Below are 22,237 nucleotides of genomic sequence, written 5' to 3' on the forward strand. Positions count from 1 at the left end.
CTGATTGGGCCGCGACTGGGGCGGGGGCGCGAGTCGGGCGCGGATTGGCCGGGGGGCGGGGTGGGCGGAGGGCATGGGCGCGGGCGCGGGCGCTGATTGGCCGCGGCGCCAGCGTGCGCCCGCCCGCCCCTCGCGCAGCCGCCTGCCCGCCGCTCTGGTCATGGTGCTGGGCCGCCGGCTGCTGGGCCGCCGGAGCTTCGCAGCGCTGGGAGCCGTCTGCGCCCGCCGCGGCCTGGGTAGGTGGGCTGGGCGGGCCAGGGCGCCGAGGGGCGGACCTGACGGGGGCCGGGGGCGCGGGGCCCGGCCGGCGGGGGCACGGCGAGCCGCCCGGCCCGAGGGTCCTGGCCGGCGTCGTGCCGGGGTGACGGTTAGGCGGCCGCGCCCGAGGGTTCCAGAGGCGCCGGCGGCCGCGGCCGGGCGTTGGGCCGGCGCTGGTGGGGGCGGCGGGGAGTCGCGGCCCCGCGGCTGACGCTGTCTTCATCGACACGGGGTTGCCACCGTCTCCGCGGCGGGCAGGCTCGGCGCGGTCAAGTCAGACGCTCAGAGAGGGCTGAAGACAGAGGGCCCCGCCCCGGGCGGAGGGACGGTGTCCGAAGGCCGCGGGGTGCTGCGTCGGTGCCCCGCCAAGTCAGCCGCGTCTTTTCACCTGAGCTTTGGCTCACAAGCAAAACCTGGGGCACGTAATTCTGAAGTGGGGACAAGGGACGGAACCCTGGAGCGATGCTCAGGTTCCGCCCAGACTGGGTCCTGGGAGCTATGGGACCCTGGGCCTCCCCGGGCCTGTCTCCGTCCACGCCTCTAAAATGACAGGCGCCGGACACGCTGGCTTGCGATGGCCGCACTTCCAGCCGCCAGGGTCCGTCCACTTTGTTAGGAGTATTGTCACCCTGATTTTGCACCTTGTCCCTGTTTTCTGGTATCTTATCTGGCTGATGTGGCCATAGGGGCAGCAGGTTACCCTGGGTCTTTGGGAGGACGGGTTGGCAGGAAGCTAAGTGGCCACAGGGCACTAGGTAGGGAGATGGAGCCAGCAATGAAGCCATCCTTGGCCATGCTCAGATCTCGCTGAAAGCGGTCAAGGTTCTGGAGTGGGTAATGTGTCACCGTTACTAAGGAAAGAGCCTGTTTTTTTCCATTGAGGGACACACATCAAAGTCTCAGGGCTAAGTTTTTGTGTCAGGAGTCAGACAGCAGTGTAAGTGGGACCGCATCCCTACTGGCAAGAACGTGGCTGCCTGCTTCAGACGGGACCCCAGCCATTTGACGCTGTGCAAAAGGACGGGCCCAGTTCAAGAGAAGCCCAGCAAAACGGCTCTGTGCCCTCTGCTTATTCAGATCACAGTTTCAAAACAGGGGGCTGGGAGCATTTCTCAGGCAGTGCTGGGCTAGGTGATGGAATTTTTGGAAAAGGATTAAGGATTCTAGTGGTGCCGACAGAAATAACTGCACCTTCCCCAGGTCACAAGGCTCTCGTGGCACCTTAAGAAGCCTGAGCACCCGCTGTCAACAGTGTTTCCTTCCCTGGGGCCATGCTGTGATGTTCTCCTGGGAAACACAGGAACGGGGCCCCTCTTTGAGGAGGATGCCCCTGGATGGGCAGGGTTCTGTTTTAATCCTTCTACTCTCCTCCCACCCACTCCCACCCTACACACTCTGCCCTGTAGTCCTTCTTGCGCTCAGATAGTGAGGAGGCTTAGAGGGGTGGACTATCACAGAAACTTGAACAGACAAAACTGTTTTGCTGTGCACGAGGAGAAGGGCCTGGAAAATGCCCAGCTGGCTGTCAAGGAAAAGGAGGAATTGGATATCTTTGTGTAATCATTAAAGCTACAATTCAGGCAGTTTCTCTGGCCATGGCAAATAAGGTTGAATTTCACATTAGACGGCCCCTGGAGGTGTGGTCTGTCTGTCAGTCATTCAGTGCTGCCCGCTTTCAAGATCCCTTTTGGGAGAGGCCCCCATCCCAGCACCTACCCCAGAATTTCATGGCCGTCCTTTGTCACCTTTTGTGTTTTTAATCCCTTTCACACCAAGACTTAAAGCATTGTGGGAGCCTCTGTGAATTTTTAGATTGAATAGCAGCTTCGTTGTTGAAAATAGTTCAGCACCTGTCTGCTGGGTGGAGGTGCTTTTGGTCTTCAGTCACTCCTGGCCCACCCTGCAGGTCCTTTGGCTAAGTTGGATGGTGATTCTATATCCTGCACGCTCGAATCTAGAACAGTTATGGCCAACTCTCCCGTTTCTCAGACCTTGCTGGGTTTTGTGCATTATCCAGATATCCAGTTCCTGCCATTCGAAAGTGAATGTTGTTTTCTTCTCTGGCTGGAGGCCTGAGAAGGAGTGTGAGTAACTGCGCATGACTCAGACTGTCAGCTTGGAGAGGCAGCAGCGTGCTGAGGGGAAGTGCCCCAGGTGGGAATTTCACTTTAGGTTCCTCTCTTCATGGCTTTTCTCTGAGTTGGCTGTGGACACCCCAGGACTGGCAGTGGTCACATCTGACAGCGGTTTGAATCACAGCCACAAGCTGGCACTTCCGTCCTCTTAGGACCCTCAAAAAAGAAAACAAATGGGGGGCCGGCCTGCTGATGCAGCAGTTAAGTTCTCACGTTCCTCTTCGGTGGCTCGGGGTTCGCCTGTTTGGATCCTGGGTGTGGACCTACACACTGCTTGCCAAGCCATGCTGTGGCAGGCATGCCACCTATAAGGTAGAGGGAACAGATGTTCAGGGCCAGTCTTTCTCAGGAAAAAGAGGAGGATTGGCAGCAGATGTTAGCTCAGGGCTAATCTTCCTCAAAAAAAAACCAAAACAAAAACAAAAAAAGAAAAAAAAAGAAAAGAACTGGGGCTGGCCTGGTGGCATAGTGGTTAAGTTCATGCACTCTGCTTCAGAGGCCCAGGGTTTTGCCAGTTCAGATCCTGGGCATGGACATAGCACTGCTCATCAAGCCGTGCTGAGGCGGCATCCCACATAACACAACCAGAAGGACCTACAACTATGTACTGGGGGGCTTTGGGGAGAAGAAGGAAAAAAGAGAAGTTTGTCAACAGATGTTAGCTCAGGTGCCAATCTTTTAAAAACAAAGAAGCAAAGAAAAGAAATGGGACTGGCCTGGTGGCGTAGTGGTTAAGTTCGCATGCTCCCTGTCAGGGTTCGCAGGTTCAGATCCCAGGTGTGGACCTACACACCATTCGTCAAGCCATGCTTTGGCAGCGTCCCACATACAAAATGGAGGAAGATTGGCACAGATGTTAGCTCAGAGCCAATCTTCCTCACCAAAAAAAAAGAAAGAAAAGAAAAAGAAAATAAGGATCATAAGTCTGAAAGAGCTGATTTCCATGAATGTGAACACCAATCACTTTCTGTATTTTCCTTACAGATGTGGTTAAATGAGAATATTCTCTATCAAAGGAACTTAGAAAATTTGGCATGGCAAGCCTCATGCTTGGGTGCTCACCATGTCGCATCCCTGGGATGGCACATCCCTGGGGATAGTGAGTCCCCAGGATACCTGTACTGCTGGTCTGAGGGCTTGTTTTGGAGTCTGAGCCCTGTGTGGCCTCATGCAGACACTGACGGAAGCTGCATTCTGTCTGCAGGTGCAGCCTTTCTGGGAAGCGTTCTCCGTCAGGCGGAAGTAAGGAAGAGCTTGATGGTGGAAGAGGGCAGCATGAAGGTCGAGTTACTGCCTGCCCTAACCGACAACTACATGTACCTGATCATCGATGATGACACCAAGGAGGCCGCCATTGTGGACCCAGTGCAGCCTCAGAAGGTGGGAGGTGTGGCCCCAGCACCACTTCTTCATCCCCTGATGGGTTTGATAACCATGGTGTCCTTGCCACTTGGCCAAAGCTAGTCAGAAATTAATCCGTTTGGGGGCCGGCCCCGTGGCTGAATGGTTAAGTTTGCATGCTCCTCGGCAGCAGCCCAGGGTCTCGCCAGTTCGGATCCTGGGTGTGGACGTGGCACCGCTCATTAGGCCACGCTGAGGTGGTGTCCAGCATGGCACAGCCAGAGGCACTCACAACTAGAATATACAATTATGTACTGGGGGTCTTTGGGGAGAAGAAGAAGGAAAAAAATGAAGATTGGCAACAGATGTTAGCTCATGTGCTAATCTTTAAGGAAAAAAAAAGAAATTGATCCGTTTGGTTTTTAAAAAACAGACTAGTTGGGGCGAGCCCAGTGGTGCAGCGGTTAAGTGCGCGCATTCCGCTTCAGTGGCCCAGGGTTCGCCAGTTCAGATCCCGGGTGTGGACGTAGCACAACTTGGCACGCCATGCTGTGGTAGGCATCCCATAAAGTAGAGGAAGATGGGCATCGATATTAGCTCAGGGCCAATCTTCCTCGGCAAAAAGAGGAGGATTGGCAGCAGATGTTAGCACAGGGCTGATCTTCCTCAAACAAGTAAACAAACAAAAAACAAACTAGTGTCCAGATACTCTGTTATTGGGGCAAAGGGCCAGTGAGAGGGGTGGAGTTGGCCAAAGGCTTTGGTGTGGAGAGAAAAGGGCTCCATCTGCAAAGTCTGCAGGTCTGGTGAAGCGGGAGCCCTCCTTGGCGTGGTCCTCTCTTCTGGAGGCTTCCTGCCCCTTGGCGCTGCCTCTAGGGGTGGTGGCCTTGGCTGGAGGGGTTTGGAGAGGTTGTGGATGGGACTGAGCTGCCAAGTGGATCAAGAGAGAAAAAGGCCACCTTCACCCTGCTCTCCTGGCGTCTGGGAGAGTTGGCAGTGTCAGGACGGGGCCTGGCACATCCCGGCTTCCACTGGGTACCCCCAACCTGCAGGCCAGCAAATCAGTGCTGGGAATGTGACCCGGCCTGTGTCCTGCCTCACATCTGCTTGCAGGTTGTGGAAACAGTGAAAAAGCACGGCGTGAAGCTGACCACAGTGCTCACCACCCACCACCACTGGTAAGTGCTCTGGAGGCCAACTTCTTCCACGCCAGCAGAGCTGCTTGGGCCTGACGGCTCTGTGCCACGTGCACCCTGAAGACGCCCGTTGGCTGGGCCGGCCGGGGCACTGCAGGCTCTCTGGGCCCTCCCTCATCGGGGAGCCTGGGTCACTTCTAACCCCGGGACTTGGAGCCTTGGAAAGTCTTTTCCCCCACAGCTGTGTCTACTGTGCGGCTGAAGTCGGCCCCTAGGGGGATACTGAGAAGGCTTTCGGGCACTGGCCTCCGTGCTGCTGCCCTCGGCCCTGGTGACAGGGTCTGGTGACTTGGGGGCTCCATGAAGAGATGGTTGTGCTATGGATCCTGTGGCCACAGGAGGGCCTCCAGCAGCGTCTTTGAAAGCTCTTGGGCTTGTGTGATGAAAAGTTGGCTTTGATGTCAGGGAATAAACTAGTCTAGATGTTAGTGCTTTTAAAAGTCAAGCAGCCATATTTGGAGAGGTTGTGGGTTTTTTGATATGTGAAGGCTAAAGGATGAAAAAAGCATGCGTGTTTGGGTTTTAGGATAGAGTTGCCTGCCCAAGCCCTTCTTTTGGGTTTTTGAAACTTTTGAGGCTCTTCAAACCTAGAAAAAGATGTTCATTTGGGTCTGAATTTTCTTTTCAAATAACTGCCCAAGGGCAGCCAGTGTCTTTGAACCTGAACCTGTGGCATCTTGCCGTGGCCCAGCCTGTGCGGAGCTGGGGGCATGTCCTCGTGGTAAAATGAGGCCTTCCGTGTCTTTTCGACGGGCGTATCGGATGGCCGTGGTTTGAGAAACTTTATTCAATGGTGGGAACTTCTTGGTTGATGTAACTCAGTGACTGAGAATGTTTAGGTTGCTTAGCCTCTGGGGCATCAGGTGTTAATTCCTGAACGCGTTAGGGATGGGCATGTGCAGCCTCTCCTTGGCCTGTGCTACTTAGAGCTGCCGCTCTTTCTTTCAGGAAATCCACGCCCCTCCGCCGGCGCCCTCTGTGTGGCTGCAGGAGCCTCCACTTCCTGTCCCAAGCCTGTCACAGTATGCCTCTCTCCCACCTAAGTCACCCCCACGTCCAAGGCTGCTTTTTTGACACAGCGCTGCTTCAGTGTCGTTCTCCACACCTGATGTTTGTGCTAGAACAAAACGCTAAACCAAGCCCTAAACGGAGCTCCAGGGCGGGGCCCCCGCCTCCCTCCCACTTATGGGTGGTGGCCCTGACGTTGTCACAGATCAGCGATGGGTGTGCGGAGGATGGGCATGCTGAGGCCTCTGCTGACCCTCCCATGTGTATCAGCCCTCAAGGGCAGAGGAGCAGCGGGTGGGCCTCCTGTTATCTCGGCCCTCTGGAGGAGGCTGGAGGTGGATGTATGGTGAGGGGCAGGTGTGCCTGGGCGATAGGAAAGCCCTCGCCTTGTCCTGGAAAGGCTGCTCTTCCCATGTTGGACACTCCTGGCCCTGCCCTGAGTTGAGGGCCCTGCCTGGGCTTGCGTTGGTCTAATTCTGGCCCCACAGGCCAGAGAGTGGAGCTCTTCTCCTGACCCCTTCCTGAAGTGCAGGTCACACTGACCCGGGGAAGCGTTGGGAGCCCCTGGATGAATGTCCAGGAGACACCTCAATTCTGGCTGCACGTTAGAGTCACCTTGGGAGGTCATTCCATGCTGGCCTGTCCCTGGGCCGACAAATTGCCCTTGGGTGGCCAGGCATTGCTGTTTTAGAAGACAGCTTTGGGATCTGCTCAGGGCAGTGGGTGCCAAACTAGGCTGTGCATCAGAATCTCCTGGGGGCTTTTAGAGCTCCTGTCCTGCAGGCCACCCCCAGGCCAAGTGCATCAGGATATGGGACAGGAGTCAGCTTTTTACAGGTGACTCTGATGTGCCCAAAACTTGGGAATGACAGGCTTAGGGGTTACCCAGGTGTTTGTGATTTGGTTCATCTGCTCCGGAAACTTCTGCAGCAACAGGGCAGGGGTGTGGTAGTGCTTCACCTGGGAACAGGGTGTCTGAGAATGTTCTTTTCAGTGTAGCCAGGTGACAGACAAGAAGCCAGTTTCCTGTGCTGGAAGATGCATTTCTACTTCTGAGAAACATAACTGGGGGAAACAGAAATTCTGTGTGGTCAGGGTTTAAAAGCAAGCAAACCCCCTTTGTATCGCATAGCCCCAGGTCTCCTTTTTGATTTCTAGGGACCATGCTGGTGGGAACGAGAAGCTGATCAAGCTAGAGCCTGGATTAAAGGTGTACGGGGGTGATGACCGGATTGGGGCCCTGACTCACAAGATCGCGCACCTGTCCACACTGCAGGTGAGGAATGAGCCAACAGAATGGGCTCGAATGTGGCCCTGCCGGACTCCAGGCTCTAGAGCAGAGTGTTTGGAGGGGGCACCGTGGGAACACTGCCTCTCCCTCCTGGCTGTCCCCTCCTGTACCTCAGGGACCCAGAGGGGCACTTGAGCACTTGGGCTCTGGAGATGGCCTTACCTGTGGGTAGATGGAGGGCCTCAGGGCTGCCTGGGCCTGGACAGTCCCCTCTTTTGAGACTGCCTCAGCAAATAAGTGTGCAGGTGGTGGCTGGACGGGGCGAAGCTGGAAGGCAGAGTTTTGAGACAATGGGGAAATTTAAATATGGACTCTAGGTGGGGTCTTATTCTCACATCACTGTGAAATTTCTGGATGTGAGGATGGTAGTGCGGTTATGCGGGAGGAGGTCCTTTTCTTAGTTGACGCAGCTGGAGTACTTAGGGGCGATTTGTCAACCTGTGTGCGACATCAAGTGTGGGTGGGGAGAGCACATGCCCCAGATGTGGGAACCGTTAGCATTTGAGGAGCTGGGGAAAGGTCACACAGATGTTCATCTTTATTTCAGTTATTTTGTAGGTTTGAACGTTTTTGAGTAAAAAGTTCAGGGGGAAGTGGAGACAGAGAAGGGAGAGAAAACCAAAGGCCAAGCACCTAAGAAGGAGAACCATCTTTTCTAGCAAGACTCCTGGTTCATATTGGGCCTGATTTTGAGGGAGAAGACAAAGCCCCTTTGGGTTTGCAGCCAGCAAACATCAGGTTCCAGGGTGGTCCCTGCACCTGGGGGCACACTCAAGGACTGAGTCCCACGGTCACCAGCAAGATCCACATCCCGCTAGATGGAAGCCAGCAGATCCTCGTTGGGAGCTCCTACTGTGGGTGGGCCTAGGGTCTGAGGAGAATTTTGCCGGCCAGGGGGCCATATGCTGTGGGTCTTAGGACAGGCTCCCTGGCACGTGGGGAGCACATGCCCGTGCGTGCTTTGTTTAAGGTGGGGTCTCTGAACGTCAAGTGCCTGTCGACACCGTGCCACACTTCTGGACACATCTGCTACTTTGTGACCAAGCCCAATAGTTCCGACCCCCCTGCTGTGTTCACAGGTGAGTGTTCAGGTGTGTATGCTGGGGGTCGGGCAATCTTTGCAAAGACTCTCTTGCCTTAGGGATGTCTTCAAAAACCTCTGGGCAGAGGAGGAGAGCGCTTCCTACCAGGCACACTAGCAGGACTGTGCCAGGAGGGCCTCAGCCCTCAGGGTGGAGCCTGGGGCTCAGCTTCGAACACATCCGGGGCACAGGCAGGCTGGGTGGACGTGGGGCTTGGGGAGTGGTGCTCCTGGTGGGGCTGGCCCATGTGCTCCCTCTGATCCTGGTCACCACGGTCAGGTGCCCAGGGGACAAGTCTTTCCTTGAGAGACTCTGCCTGGTGGGGATGCAGTCCCAGCCCCCACCTCTCCAGAAGCAGACAGGTGGGCAAGGCAGGGGGCAGCGAGACTCTCCAAGGGAGACCCCAAGTGGAATCAGCCAGACCCGCCCTGTGTGCCGAGTGCTCATTCTGCCCCATCCCTCTGTGGGCTGAGAGCTGAGCTGGGTCCTGTAGCCAGCCCCTGTCCAGGGTGCCCTCCACGGCAGGCCCGACAAGCTCAGACAGCGGTGGTGGCTGCAGGCCGCGGTGGCCATGACTGTCTGTGAGGTTTGTGGAGCACCACCCGGCGTCAGGCTGTGTGAGCAGCAAGTTGGGGCACATGGTCCTTTCCAGCAATTGGAGGTCTTTTTCCCTTTTGAGAGAAAATGGAAGAATGCTGGTGCTCTTTGGGGAAGCTGTGAGGCGAACAGCTGTGTGATGTCTGGGCATTCAGGGTGACGCGAGCAGCTGGCCGTGGATGAGTGGGAACAGCTGGGAGTGCGTTAGCCCGAGCAGAGCAGGGCTGTTGGTGTGCGGAGGTCCCCCCTTCGTTACCTTTTTCAGTGACTATGGACAGTTTTTAAGCTCTGAGTCTTCCAGAGATGTCAGTCACAATCTTGATGTTATAACTGCAGCAAAAGTTTGTTTGAAAATACGACATCTAGATGCAGGGTGGGCTGGAGTGGGGCCTGCAGTGGGAAGGAGGGCATTCGTGGGGGCTCTGCATGGAGGCCTCAGTGGGGTGGACTGAATAGCACGTGCGGAGGCAGGCTCCTCATTTCAATAAGTGCACCAGGTGACGTCGGATGTTGACATGAAGCAGGGGGTGCGTAGGGGCCTCTGAACCGTCTCTGAAGCTTGTCTGTAAATCCATAGTTATCCCAAGTCTAAGCTGATTTGAAGAAGCGCAGCCGTTTGCAGTGTCTGCCCTGCAGTGGCCGGCAGTGCTGGCTCTGAGCTGAGGCCCGAGTGCAGGTTCTGGGACCCTGGGCATGTTGTGGGCACCCCGGGGCTCATGATGCGCCTCGTGGTACCATAGTCTGGAGCAGGTGAACTGGCCCATGTTCGATGCTGTGCGCCTGCGTGAGTGCTGTGAGTGGCCTGTCCCCCGCCCCGAGTGGTGATGGGCGTGAGGTGAGAGGTGGGAAATTCTGCCTGGCCTGGTAAACTCCAGCACGTCCACGCTCCTCTTACTATGCCGTGTCAACCACTGGACGTCGGTCTGCCCAGCAGGCAGGTGGGATGGCAGTGCCTGCTCTCGGGTTGTCAGGACCTGGGGAGCGTGCAGGCCTGTAGGGATGACCCCACGAGAGAGGCGGGCACCCTTGGGACTGTGCCCATATCAGAAGCCACGCCCCGCTTTGGAAGGTGTGTGGTGGGCTGATTGCCGCCGGACACTGACCCTGAACCGTGCCCTGCACGTGTTGTGCCTATCGTCTAAGTGAGAGCAGCTGGCAGGGGAGTGCCCTGTCTTGTTGGTAACTTTTGTAAAAAATATGTGGAAATGGTTTGGTGTCCTCGTGGTGAAGTGAAGGTGTCTGGGACATTGACGGTGAGGACTAATGGTGTGGGAAACAGACGGACCAGCAGGGCCCTGGCTGGCCTGTGTGTGCACAGCCGAGGAACCTGCAGCATCCAGAGGTGAGGTGATCGGAGTCCCCAGGCCCAGCTCTGAGTGACCCAGGGCCACACTCCCTTCCCCTCTGGGGCCAGCTGAGCCGAGGGAAGAGAACATAAGTGGAGGAGGCCACAGCCCAGAAAAGCGTGTGGCTGCAGCCTGGGATGGGGTGGGCAGGACTGGGTGCTGATGGACAGGGAGGAAGAGAGGAAGGTGGCCTGGGGTACGGGCCTGGGTGTGAAAGCAGGGTGCGGCGATGTCACCCAGTGGGGCCTCTGTGTTTGAGAGGTTGTGGTCTGGGACCTAAGATTTGGGACCCCAGCTCATGGCAGTGAGTGCCGAGGCCACGGGAGCAGCTCAGGTGGCCGGGAAGGGGAGGCCACAGTGGATGCTAGAACCTTGGGCTAAGTCTGGCGGCGTGTGGAGAGGAGAGTGGCAGGCTGGCTCTGCAGAGCTTGTGGGGGAGGAGAGGCCTGCCAAGGAGGTGGGACGCCCCCAGATAAGGGCAGATGATGTTGGAGGGTGAGAGGGGCACAGTGGGAGGCTGGGGGTGCAGGAGGACAGCCGTCTTGGCCACCAGGGGAGGCCTGTAGGTCCCCAGGTCTCTCAGTTGTCCTTGGTGCTGTGATGCTGCCAGTGAGGATGCGGCCCCCAAAAGGAGGAGGCCCAGGCTGGCTCCCCCTGATGGCAGGAGGCCCGTGAAGTTCCTGGGCTTGGAAATAGTAGGTGCTGCTTGTCCCTGGAGGGAGGGCCAGACCCTTCAGCCTCCTGCACCTTTGCGTGGCCCATCCTCCTCTGGGGTCTCCTTGGTCTCTTGCTGGTCCCCAGATTTGAGGTTGTATGGTCCTTCAGGGGCAGGGCCCCAGTCCTCTGTCGCAGGCTGCCCTTCTACCTCATCCTGTTGTCCTGCTCTGAGGGGGCAGTGCTGCACCACGCCCACCCGGTGGGCCTCGGCTCCTACCTGGGACAGCTCCATGGTTCTGGGGTGTGGGCCGGGGCTCCCTGGGAAGAGGCCTGGCAAGTGCTGATGGAGGAAGAGTGTCATGCAATGTTGGGGGGCCCCAGGCTTTGCCCACCACAGGGACCTGGAGAACAAATGCGCCTTGGGTTTCCACTGGGCACAGAGCCCATTCTCGGGGAAGATCCCCAAGGGAAGGAAGCAGCAATGCATAGAGACCTGACAGGTGTCAGGTGGAGGGGACATCGTCTAAAGGGCTGAGGCAGGAAAGGGCTGAGTGGATGGCAGCAAGTCCACATCTCGAGGCGCCTTGTGGGCTGTGGTACCTCATGCGGGGCTCCTGGAGGGCCGAGGCAGAGGCTGGTGAGATCACAGGGGGTGCTCTTATAGGATGGCGCTGGCTGCTGGGGATAAGGGAAGACACAGGAGGCTGGGCCTGGGAGGGGGCTGCTGGGCAGGTGGGGAGAAGGGCTTAGTTTTGGGGGCCTCAGAGCTACAGCTGATAGGACTGGGCAGTGAAGGGAGGAGTCAGGCTGACCCTAAGGTTTGGATCTGAACAGCTGTTGGGGGGCTGGTGGTGCTTGTTAGTGAGGCTTGAGGGAAAAGGTCTGGGGAGCGTGGGGAATGAGCATTGTGGGTTGTCTTCAGGTCCTGTCGGGCACCTGGGTGGAGGTCGGGGCCGGGGCTGGGCCCTGGTCAGCCCAGGGCTCAGAGCGGAGCCCTGGCTGTGGGTGCAGCCCATGGACTGTGGGGTGGTCAGCACTGTCTGGGAGCTGAACTTAGCCCATCCTGCTGGTGGTCCCTCCGCTGCTCATGGCTGTGCTGTTTTTCAGGTGACACCTTGTTTGTGGCCGGCTGTGGGAAGTTCTATGAAGGGACGGCAGATGAGATGTACAAAGCCCTGCTCGAGGTCCTGGGCCGGCTCCCTCCAGACACAGTAGGCAGCCCCGCCACTCCCTGGGCCACCCGCCATCAAGCTCACCATGACTAGGGCGTTGTGAGGACACCGCCTGCGTGCTCTGTCCCCTCACCGCCATCCTGGCCCCTTTCGGAGCCGTCAGCCCTCACAGCCTGGCTCCCCCACTGTGGCCACACAGGCCTCTCCTGCATGTTGGCAGGAGCGGGAGGGCAGAGGCATTTCCTCTGGAGCGTGGTTCCTCTTCTAATGTACTCTTTATTGTTGTTTAACCTACACGCAAGAAGTGTCCTTGCCCTAAGGGACATCTCCATGGGTGTTGCTGGCTGGACCCCACCCGGGGCCCCACCATCCTGTCTCTGAGGGGTTTGAGGGCCGATTAATGAGTCTCTTCAGAGCTCACAGGTTTGGCTTTTTCCCAGAGAGTGTACTGTGGCCACGAATACACCATCAACAACCTCAAGTTCGCTCGCCACGTGGAGCCCAACAATGCTGCCATTCAGGAGAAACTGGCCTGGGCCAAGGTGAGTGGGATGTGCTCCGGGGCACATCCTGTGGGACAGTCACTGTGAAGTGACTTCCCTGGGTGCACAGAGGGTCCGGGTCCCTGGCACTGACAGTGCTATCCCCAGAGTGGGCAGAAAGTGCTCCTTGGGCTGGTGAATCAGTCAGGTTTTAGACCAGCCCAGCTAACTGCTCAAGGGAGCCCTGGTTGTCTCGCTAAGATCCTTTCTGACTCGATGGGTCCGGGCTGGGCCTGGGATTCTGCATTTCCAGCAAGCGCCCAGGCAAGGCCGAAGCTGCAGGTCCCCAGCCTGTTTCCCACGTCCTGGGCTGCACGGTCTGGAGGGACCGTGTGGCACCACCTCAGCCTCCTTGTCTGGGGAAACTGCCCCTGCACTCTCCTCAGAGTGGCGGAATTCACCTGGAGGCTGCTTGTCTGCAAGGCATTTATTTCAGCCAGGGCTCCTGATGTGCTGGCTCCCACTGTGCTGCGCAGCTCAGCCCAGGGCCTGGCTTGGGGTCCTGGAGGCATCTTCTGTGGGGGTTTGGGAATGCTGCTGCGGGTGGCTGGGCTGAGGAGTTTCCGCTGGACTCGGGGGCTGTGTGCCCCTACAGTCACTGAGAAATGGTGTCAGTAGGAAACACATGCACCCGGGAGGCCGCAGGTGCCAGGCTCCCTTCTGCTGAGCTCGGTGAGCAACACCACCTCGTAGAGTTTTGTTTTTTTAACAGATCACCTGTTTTTGTTGAGCATATTTTATCAATTTTTGGGGGTGGGCTTACAAAATAGTACTTATAAAAATTCAAACACTACCTTAATCAATCAGTTGATAAATATTATCCCATTTTTTTACAGTGTGCATATATGAAAACTTTTCTTAATATAAAAAATTATACTTATTGTTTTGTGGCTTCCTTCTCAATTAACACATCTTAGTGCTCTTTCCATAGCAATCCATACATATTGGACTCATTCTTTTCCCAGTTATCTGCTTTTTAAAAACGAGTCTTTATTGAGGATAATTTACATACAGTAAAACTTACCTGTTCTGTGTGAAAGTATATAGTTTAGCGAATTCTGACAGGGTGTGCATCCGGGTAACCCCCACCACAATCAAGAGACAGAACATTCCGCTCCCCAAAAGCTTCCCTTGCCTTTTCCTATTCAGGCCCCCAACTGCTCACGTGCTCTGTCATGATAGATTTCTCCTTTCTAGTGTTTCATACAAAAGGTGGCCTATAACGTTACTCTGTTGTGTCCGCCTCTTTTGCTCAGCATTCATGTTTTGAGATTCATTGTGTTCTCTTTTATTTCTGAGTAGTGTCTCATATGGATATACTACAATTTGTTTATCCACTCATCTGTGGATGGACACTTGGGTTATTTCCAGTTTTTTGCTATTACAAATAAAGTTGCTATGAACGTTTGTGTGCAAGTCTTTGTGTGGACACATGTTTTCATCGCGTGTGGGTGCATACCTAGGAGTGGAATTGCTGGGTTGTATGGTAAGTGTATGTTTAACTTTTAAGAAACTACCAAACTGTTTTCCAATTTATTGTACCATTTGGCATTTCCACCGGCAATGTCTATGAGTTTCAGTTGCTCCACACACACCAACACTTAGGATTATTGATTTTTTGTTTTTTTTTGCTGAGGAAGGTTAGCCCTGAGCTAACATCTGTGCCAATCTTCCTCCACTTTATATGTGGGTTGTCACCACAGCATGGCTGATGAGTGGTGGAGGTCCACGCCCAGGATCCAAACCTGTGAACCCAGGCCTCCAAAGCAGAGTACGCTGAACTTAACCACTACGCCATGGGGCCAGCCTCTTGTTGATCTTTTAAATTTTAGTCATTCTAATAGGTGTGTAGTGGTATCTCACTGTGGTTTTAAAATTTACATTTCTCTGATGGCTAATGAAATTGAGTGTCTTTTCACATGCTTATTGGCCTTCTATATGTTGTCTTTTGTGAAGTGTATGTTCAAATCTTTTGTCCATTTAAAAAATTGAGTTGTCTTCTTACTGAGTTGTAAAAATTCCTTATATATTCTAGAAACAAGTCTTTGTCAGATATATACCTCAAATATTTTCTCCCAGTTTGTGGCTTGCCTTTCCATTTTCTCAACAGTGTCTTTCAAAGAATAAAAGTTTATACTTTTGGTGAAGTTCTGTTTATTAATTTTTTTATGCTTTTTGTGTCTTATCTAAGAAATATTTACATACCTCTACATCACAAAGACTTTTGCCTATGTTTCCTTCTAGAAGTTGTACAGTCTTAGCTTTTTTCCTCATTGGATTACCTTGGTGTCTTTGCAGAATAGAATGGACCATGTAGGCACGAACCTGCTTCTGGACTCTCTATTCTGTTCTGTTGATCGATATAATTTATCCTTGCATCAGTTATACACTTTGATTACTATAGCTTATCATAAGTCTGGCAATCAGGTAGTATAAATCCTCTAACTTTATTCTTTTTCAAAAGTGGTTTTGGCTCTTCTAAGTCTTTTGCATTTCCATATGAGTTTTAGGATCATCTAAATTTCTACAAAAAAGTCAGCTTGGCTTTTAATTGGAACTATGTTGTAACAAAAGACATGGAGAGAATTGAGATCTTAACAATATTAAGTCTTTCCATGAATATGCTATAGCTTTCCATTTATTGAAGTATTTAGTTTTTCTCAGCAATACTTTGTAATTTTTAGTGTTAAAGAAATTACACATATTGTTAAACGTATCCTTAAGGACTTCATGTTTTTGGATTCTATTATAAATGATTATTTGTTGATAGTCTTTATAAATATACTTTATTTTTGTATTTGACCTTGTATTCTTGTGACCTTGCTAAACTCACTTATTCTAGCATCTTTTTCCTAGATTCCTTAGCACACAATCATGTCATCAATGAACAGACAGAGCTTTATTTCTTCCTTTCCAATCTCTATGCCTTTTATTTATTTTTCTTGTCTTATTGCACTGGCTAAGCTCGCCAGTACAACATTAAATAGAAGTGGTGAGAGTGGACATCTTTGGCTTGTTCCCAGTCTTAGGGGGAAAGCATTCAGTGTTTCACCATTAAGTATGATACTAGCTGTGGGTTTTTTGTAAGATCCTCTTTATCAGGTTGATGAAGTTCACTTATATTCCTGGTTTTCTGAGAGTTTTATCATAAGTGGGTGTTTAATTTTTTCAAATGATTTTTCTTCTTCTGTTATGTTTTTTCTCTTTTACTCTATTAGTATAGTGGAGTACATCAATTGGTTTCAAATGTTAAACCAACCTTGCTTTCTGGATAAACCTTAATCTTGGTGTATTACGTTGCTAGAGTCTATTTTTATGTCTGTGTTCATAAGGGATATTGATCTGTATTTTTATTTTCTTGTAATGTTTTTGGTGTTAATATCAGGGTAAGCTGGCCTCATAAAATGAGTTGGAAAGTGTTTCCTTCTATTTTCTGAAAGAGTTTTTCTATGATTATTATGATTTCTTCCTTTAATGTTTGTTAGAATTCACTGATGAAGCCATCTGGACATTAACTTCTTTTTGTGGAAAGATTGTTTTTGTTATGAATTAATGTCTTTAATTTGTGTAGGACTCTTAGATTTTTATATCTTCTTGAGTCATTTTTGTTAGTAACTTGTGTCTTTCAATGAATTTTTCCATTTCATCAAAGTTTTCAAATTTGTTGACATAGTTTTCATACTGTTCCCTTTTTTAATAGCACCTTTGTTCAGGTTTACTTCACACGTATAAACTGCATCAGTTTAAAGTGAACAATTGAGTGAATTTTGACACGTATTTACCAATAAATGACTACCACTAAAATTAAGATACAGAACATTTCCATCACCCCCGAAAGCTTTCTCATGCCTCATTCTCTCTGCCCTGGCTCCAGACAACTGATCTGTTGCATGCCACTAGACCCTAGTGGAATTTTCTAGAATTTTATATAAATGAAACTCCACAATATGTACTCTTCTATCTCTTTTTCACGCAGCAGAATGATTTTGAGATTCATTTGTGTTGCTGCATGTTTCAGTAGTTCCTTTTTATTGCTGAATAGTAGTCAGTTGTTTGGAGATACCACATTTTGTTTATCCATTCACCTGTTGATAGACATTTGTGTTGCTTCCAGTTATTGGTTATTGTGAATAAAACTGCTATGGTCATTTATGTACAAGTCTTTGTGTGACATATGTTTTAATTTATCTTGACTAAACACCTAGGAGTGGAATGGCTGGGCTATGTTATGTGTATGTTTGACTTGTAAAGAAACCGCTAAACTGTTTTCCTAAGTGACTGTATTATTTTACATTAGTACTAGCAAAGTACTAGAGTTCCAGTTGTTCCACATGCTCACCAACACTTGGTACTGTCAACCTTTTAAATTTTAGTCATTTTAATGAGTTTATTGGTTTCATTTGCTCTTCCTCAGTGCCTAACAATGTTGAACATCTTTTTAAGTGCTTATTGGCCATTTTTGTGAGGTGTTAGTTCAAGTCTGTTCAAGTGTCAAACCCATTTAAAAAACTGGATTGTCTTTTTGTTATTGAATAATAAGATTTTTTAAAGTATATTCTGGATACAAGTCCTTTGTCAGATATATGTATTGTGAATAGCTTCTACCGTTCTGTTTCTTGCCTTTTATTTTCTCAACAATGCCGTTTGAAGAGCAAACATTTTAAATTTTGATGAAGTCCAGTATATTAATTTTCTCTTATGTTTCATACCTTTTGTCTCTAATCTAAGAAATCTTTGCTTTTCCCAAGGTCAAAAAAAGTCTCCTATTTTTGTTTTTGGAAGTTTTAGTTTTTACTTTTAATTCAATTAGATCAGTATAATCCCCCCCACCCAATATCTGTTGGATCTGTTGTGATGGCCCCTCTTTCATGTCTGATGTTGGCAATTTGTGTTCTTTTTCTTCGTCATTTTTATCAATTCTGTTGATCTTTTAAAAGAACAAATTTCCCTTAGCTTTCCTTGTTTGTTTATCCCTTGCACTGATTTCTGCTCTAATCTTTTTTAACTCCTTCTTCTACTGGCTTTGGATTTACTTTGCTCTTCTTTTTATAGGTTCTTAAAATGGAACCCAAGGTCATTGATTTTTAGACCTTTCTTCTTTTCTAATATAAGCATTTAAAGCTAAAAACTTACCCCTAAGTATTGCATTAGCAGCATCCCACAAACTTTGATACATTGTATTTTCATTATCTTCAATTCGAAATATTTAAAAAATATCCCTTGTAATTTCTTCTTTGACACATGGGTTATATTGAATTGTGGTAAACTTTTTTAGTCTTTTCAACATTTTATTATGAGAATGTTCACACATATAGAAAAGTTGAAGGAATTTGCATTGTGAACATTCATATATACAACATCCACTTTCTACTATTAACATCTTACTATACTTCTTACTGTCTAGCCATCCATCTTACTTTCACTCTTTTTAGTAAGCAAAATATACTAATGCATGGATGTCACCATAAATCATTTTACTGATCCCACTGGGGAGGACATTTAGAGTTTTTAATTTTTTTTGCTCCTATGAACTGTGCTGCAGTGCACATCCTCATACCTAAGTCTTCACGTTTCTGCATGCTTCATGCTTCTGTAGGAAACATTGCTACATGTTAACACTCAATAAATAATCCAAAAGATTATGACAGTTTACACTCCCCCATCTACACATGGAAGGCCCTGTTTTAAAATGACCCTTAGGAGAGTTAATCTTTCCTCATAGGACGTGGAAGATTTCTTAGGATGAGTGAGAATACTGGAGGAAGCACAAGGAATATTATAAAACATTCTAAGCTTATTCTCACCAGAAGGGAAAGATCAGAAATTAGCAATAAGCTTTCATCTTGACCTCCCACCAGACCCCTACTCGACACACCTCCAGCGGTTGAAGGATTACTTCTTGATGCCACTGCTCAAGGGATCAAGGGGTGGGATCAGGACCCTTGGTCCAAGGGCCCCCAGTGGTCAGGAAGCCTGGGTGTGGGTGTTGACAGCTACTGTCCAAGCTCTGGCCCTGTGGCCCTCCAGGTTAGCCTGGCAGTAGAAGGGCAGGGGCTGCGGGAAGGGTAGAGACCCCCCCCCCGAGCTGTTAACTCTGAGCTTTTTCCTATAGGACTTTCTATAGGAGCTAACAGTTGGCCAGATGGCCTGGTTTACATCTTCTCTCTGTCTGCCCTGCTCAGTGTTGATAGGAGTGAGGTCATTCCCCATGGAGGTGACCAGCTGCCCACTGAGGGCTCTTCCTGGATCCTTCCTAGGAGCCTGTGAAGGGGAAGCCCTGCCCAACCAACCTGTGATGAGAGCTCACCACGCTTTCCAGGGGGCTCTCATCCCAGAGGAGGGAACCCAGGCACCTGTCGCCTTGCTCTGCTTCCCAGCTGTGCTGTGCACAACCCACATGCTGTGTTGGGGGTGTAGCTGTGGGCGTTTCTTCTTTTTTGTGTTTTCTGCACTGTTGCTGGTTATTACTTCTGTAATGTAAAACATAAACTTCCTATTCATAAAAAGAAAGCTCCATGTCCCCCTCCATCCCCAGGCTAGCAAGGGAAGGAGGGCCGGGTTGTCACTGGCAGCTCAACACTCACGTCTACAAGTCCTTGCACTGACCTGACTCTGCTCACTTTGCCTTCTCAGTCAGAGGATGTTGCAAGATCGCTAGAAGGTATTCTGAAATGTCATTGTTAGAAGTTTCCGTGTTAAAGTGATCTGTTTCTTTTGCAGGAAAAGTACAGTATCGGGGAGCCCACAGTGCCGTCCACCATAGCGGAGGAGTTCACCTACAACCCATTCATGAGAGTGAGGTGAGGGTGTCGTGGGAGGGGCGCCACCCCATCCTGGGGCGTCTTCGCCTCTGCTTCCCTCGAGCACAGCTGAACAATGTCCGCTCATTGAAACTCCTTCTGAAGATCCCAAATGCTAGAGGAGACTGCCCTGAAATCTTTATTAACTGTAGCCAAAGAATCAGACACTTTTTCTTAAAAGTCAGGGGTGAGTTAAAAGCCAGTGCCCTTGGCATGCTGGCAAGGGCCTGGGGTCCTCTCTAACCATGGCCAAGGTCCCTTAGGCAGGCCAGGTGGGTTCTCAGAGAGCTTTGTGGTGCTGTGCCACCTGGGCAGTGCCAGACACCAGTGTGGAGTTGGTGTCTCCACTCTCTGGGTCGCTGGCGGGACTAGGCTCGGCCAGCATGTCTTCCACAGTGAGGAACACCCAAGTTGGCCATTGGCTGTCGCACTTCATTCTAAGAAGGTCCTGACTTCTCCGGGCTCCTTTCCTCCCTGGTGCCCTGGGAGGGGTGGTGGGCCTGGCAGGTGCAGTGTGCAGCCTGCAGCCTGGCGCTCGGCTTCCACAGGGAGAAGACTGTGCAGCAGCATGCGGGTGAGACGGACCCTGTGACCACCATGAGGGCCATCCGCAAAGAGAAGGACCATTTCAAGGTGCCCCGGGACTGAGGCGGCTGCGGGGCCTGGGCGCCCATGGCTGCTGCCCCCGCCTTCAAGCGCATTTGGGTATCAGATGTTTTAGGTGAATTTTCTGCTAGAAGTGTGGAGATTCAGTCTTGGTTTAATCTTAAGTTAATTTCAGAGCCCTCTGCTTGTGTTATCAAATGTCCTAACGCATATCTATAAGAGAAGCAGCTAGGAAGCGTTTATCCCTGGAAGCTCCGCTTGCAGACTGTGTGTTCTCTCTGGCCTTTTCCTGGGGCCCCCATGTGACCCCCTACATGATGCCCCAACAAGACTTGTCCCCTTCCCTGCCCGGACCGCACGTCCCTGCTGTCACCCCCCTCAAGTCCATGCTGACCAGAACAGGGACCCCAGGGGGGTCGGGGGGTGCTCGCCCCTCATTTTCCTGGCACTGCAGGGAGATACCTGGTGTTGCGCCCACCTCCTCCTCCTCCTCCTCCCCCCTCCCCCAGCTGCCTCTAGAGGAAGTCATTCTCAGAGGTCCTGTGTCAGCGTCTTCGCAGAGCATTTGTGTGTTGACGTGGAGGCTGGGTCCGGCCTTGAGTACCTACCTCGGCTGGGGCAGCGAGCAGTTCGTGGACGGAGCACAGCTGTGCGTGAGGCCGGAGGCCGGAGGCTGGAGGCTGGGCAGTGGTGAAGAGCCGCCTTCTTCCGCAGGGCCTGCCGGGGGCCGGGCCAGGGCGCGCGGGCTGGGAGCCTCTGTCACGTGGTGCCCACGGAGCTCTGAGCTCGGCACACCTTGTCCCTGAGGAGGCTGGCCTGCCCTGGGGATGTTCCCAGGGACCTATGTGGGACACTGTGCCTCGTGTGGCTAAGAGAGCTGAAGGGAGGGATGGCAGGACACGCGTCTTCGGTCGGGAGTTGCCAGGCGCCCACGTGGCTGTCACACACCACTGTGGGCACCTTGCTGCCCTGCTCACAGTCTCATCCACTCAGGCCCCAGCAGGGAGAGGTCTCCACATCCTTCCTCCTGTGGGAATTTGAAAGAGGCCCCGGGAAGCTGCCATGCTAGGCGTGGCTCCTTAGCCTGCAAGCTCAGGCTGGTCCTGGGCCCTGGGAGAGCTGGGGGGCTCTGCTTGCACCGGGTCACATCCCAGGCAGAGCTGCTGGGAGGCTCGGGTGGGGAGGAACAGGGAGAGGCCGCCCTGGTGGGTCCCAATGGCACCCAGGGCCCTACGGTGTGAGGAGGAAGGGTGAGACTTGGGACGCAGGGCCCAGACCCAGGGGACAGTGAGGGGCAGAGAGGGCTGCAGGGAACAAGGGGGGTTTCTTCCCAACCAACTCATTTCTGGATCTGGAGGTTTTCCATATTTTCAGTCTGGCTTTGATCTGTGACAAAGAACAGGGCCAGGAGCTGGGGTCTGTGAAGGCTCTGCTCGCTGAGCCTGTCACTTCAGTCTCCCATTGGTCTGTCCTGTGATGACGCTCACTGAAGACTGTGTTAGTGCCTTTTGGTCCTGTCCTTGGCTGAGCTGGGGCTCCCATCACCGAGCAGCCGCCTGTGTGGGCCACGCTGCTATATGGCTGGGAATCCAAGACATGTCAGGGTTGCATGAGAATCAGAGCCATTCTTGTCCAAGGATTATAACATTCTAGATGGAGCCAAAGCTCCCTGTGACCAGCAGCCTCCATCCCTGCTTCTGCAGCAGTGGCGTGGAATGGGGTTTGCACGGGTCCTTCTAGACGCTTCATTTCATGGCTTTGACCACCGACTGTGTGGAAATACCTGTGCAGGCGTCTCAGGACGCTGCGGGGCTTTGCGATGCCTGTAAGTCCTGGAGAGCTCAAGGTCCCGTGTGGCCTGTGGCGCTGTGTCCACTGCCCCCAGGGGCCTCCCTAGGGACGTCGAAGTCACTGCAGTTCCCACCAGCCACGTGTCTTCCCCAGCTGCACAAAGGCCATGCTAAGGGTGAGCGGTTTTCATCTTAACCTGCTGCCCAGAGGCCCCTCTCCCACCAGGATCCACCACGATCCCACTTTGCTCTGCTTAGTTCCTGTGTTCCCGATTGCACGTTTAATGTCAAATAAGGAGTAGAAACAAAACATTTACAAAACGTCCAGAACATAAGGAAAAACCTGCCCAACGCCCAGCCTGCGCCACCATGCCGGCCCTCCTCCTCACGGCGGGGGCAGCAGCCTGGGGTGGGCT

The 22,237-nt window shown here is 52.1% G+C and overlaps 1 protein-coding gene across 1 annotated transcript; it reads left to right on the top strand.

The window, feature by feature from the left end:
* Nucleotides 1-55: 55 nt before the first annotated feature.
* HAGH (hydroxyacylglutathione hydrolase) lies at nt 56-20,282 on the top strand. The gene is made up of 9 exons (XM_044747749.2): nt 56-236; nt 3,598-3,773; nt 4,848-4,912; nt 7,097-7,214; nt 8,200-8,308; nt 12,019-12,122; nt 12,524-12,625; nt 19,346-19,425; nt 19,974-20,282. The coding sequence occupies exons 1-9, from the start codon at nt 74-76 to the stop codon at nt 20,071-20,073; spliced, it is 1,017 nt and encodes a 338-aa protein (XP_044603684.2). The 5' UTR covers nt 56-73; the 3' UTR covers nt 20,074-20,282.
* Nucleotides 20,283-22,237: the final 1,955 nt, after the last annotated feature.

This window comes from Equus asinus, chromosome 14 (assembly GCF_041296235.1).
Source record: "Equus asinus isolate D_3611 breed Donkey chromosome 14, EquAss-T2T_v2, whole genome shotgun sequence".
Classification (NCBI taxonomy): domain Eukaryota; kingdom Metazoa; phylum Chordata; class Mammalia; order Perissodactyla; family Equidae; genus Equus; species Equus asinus.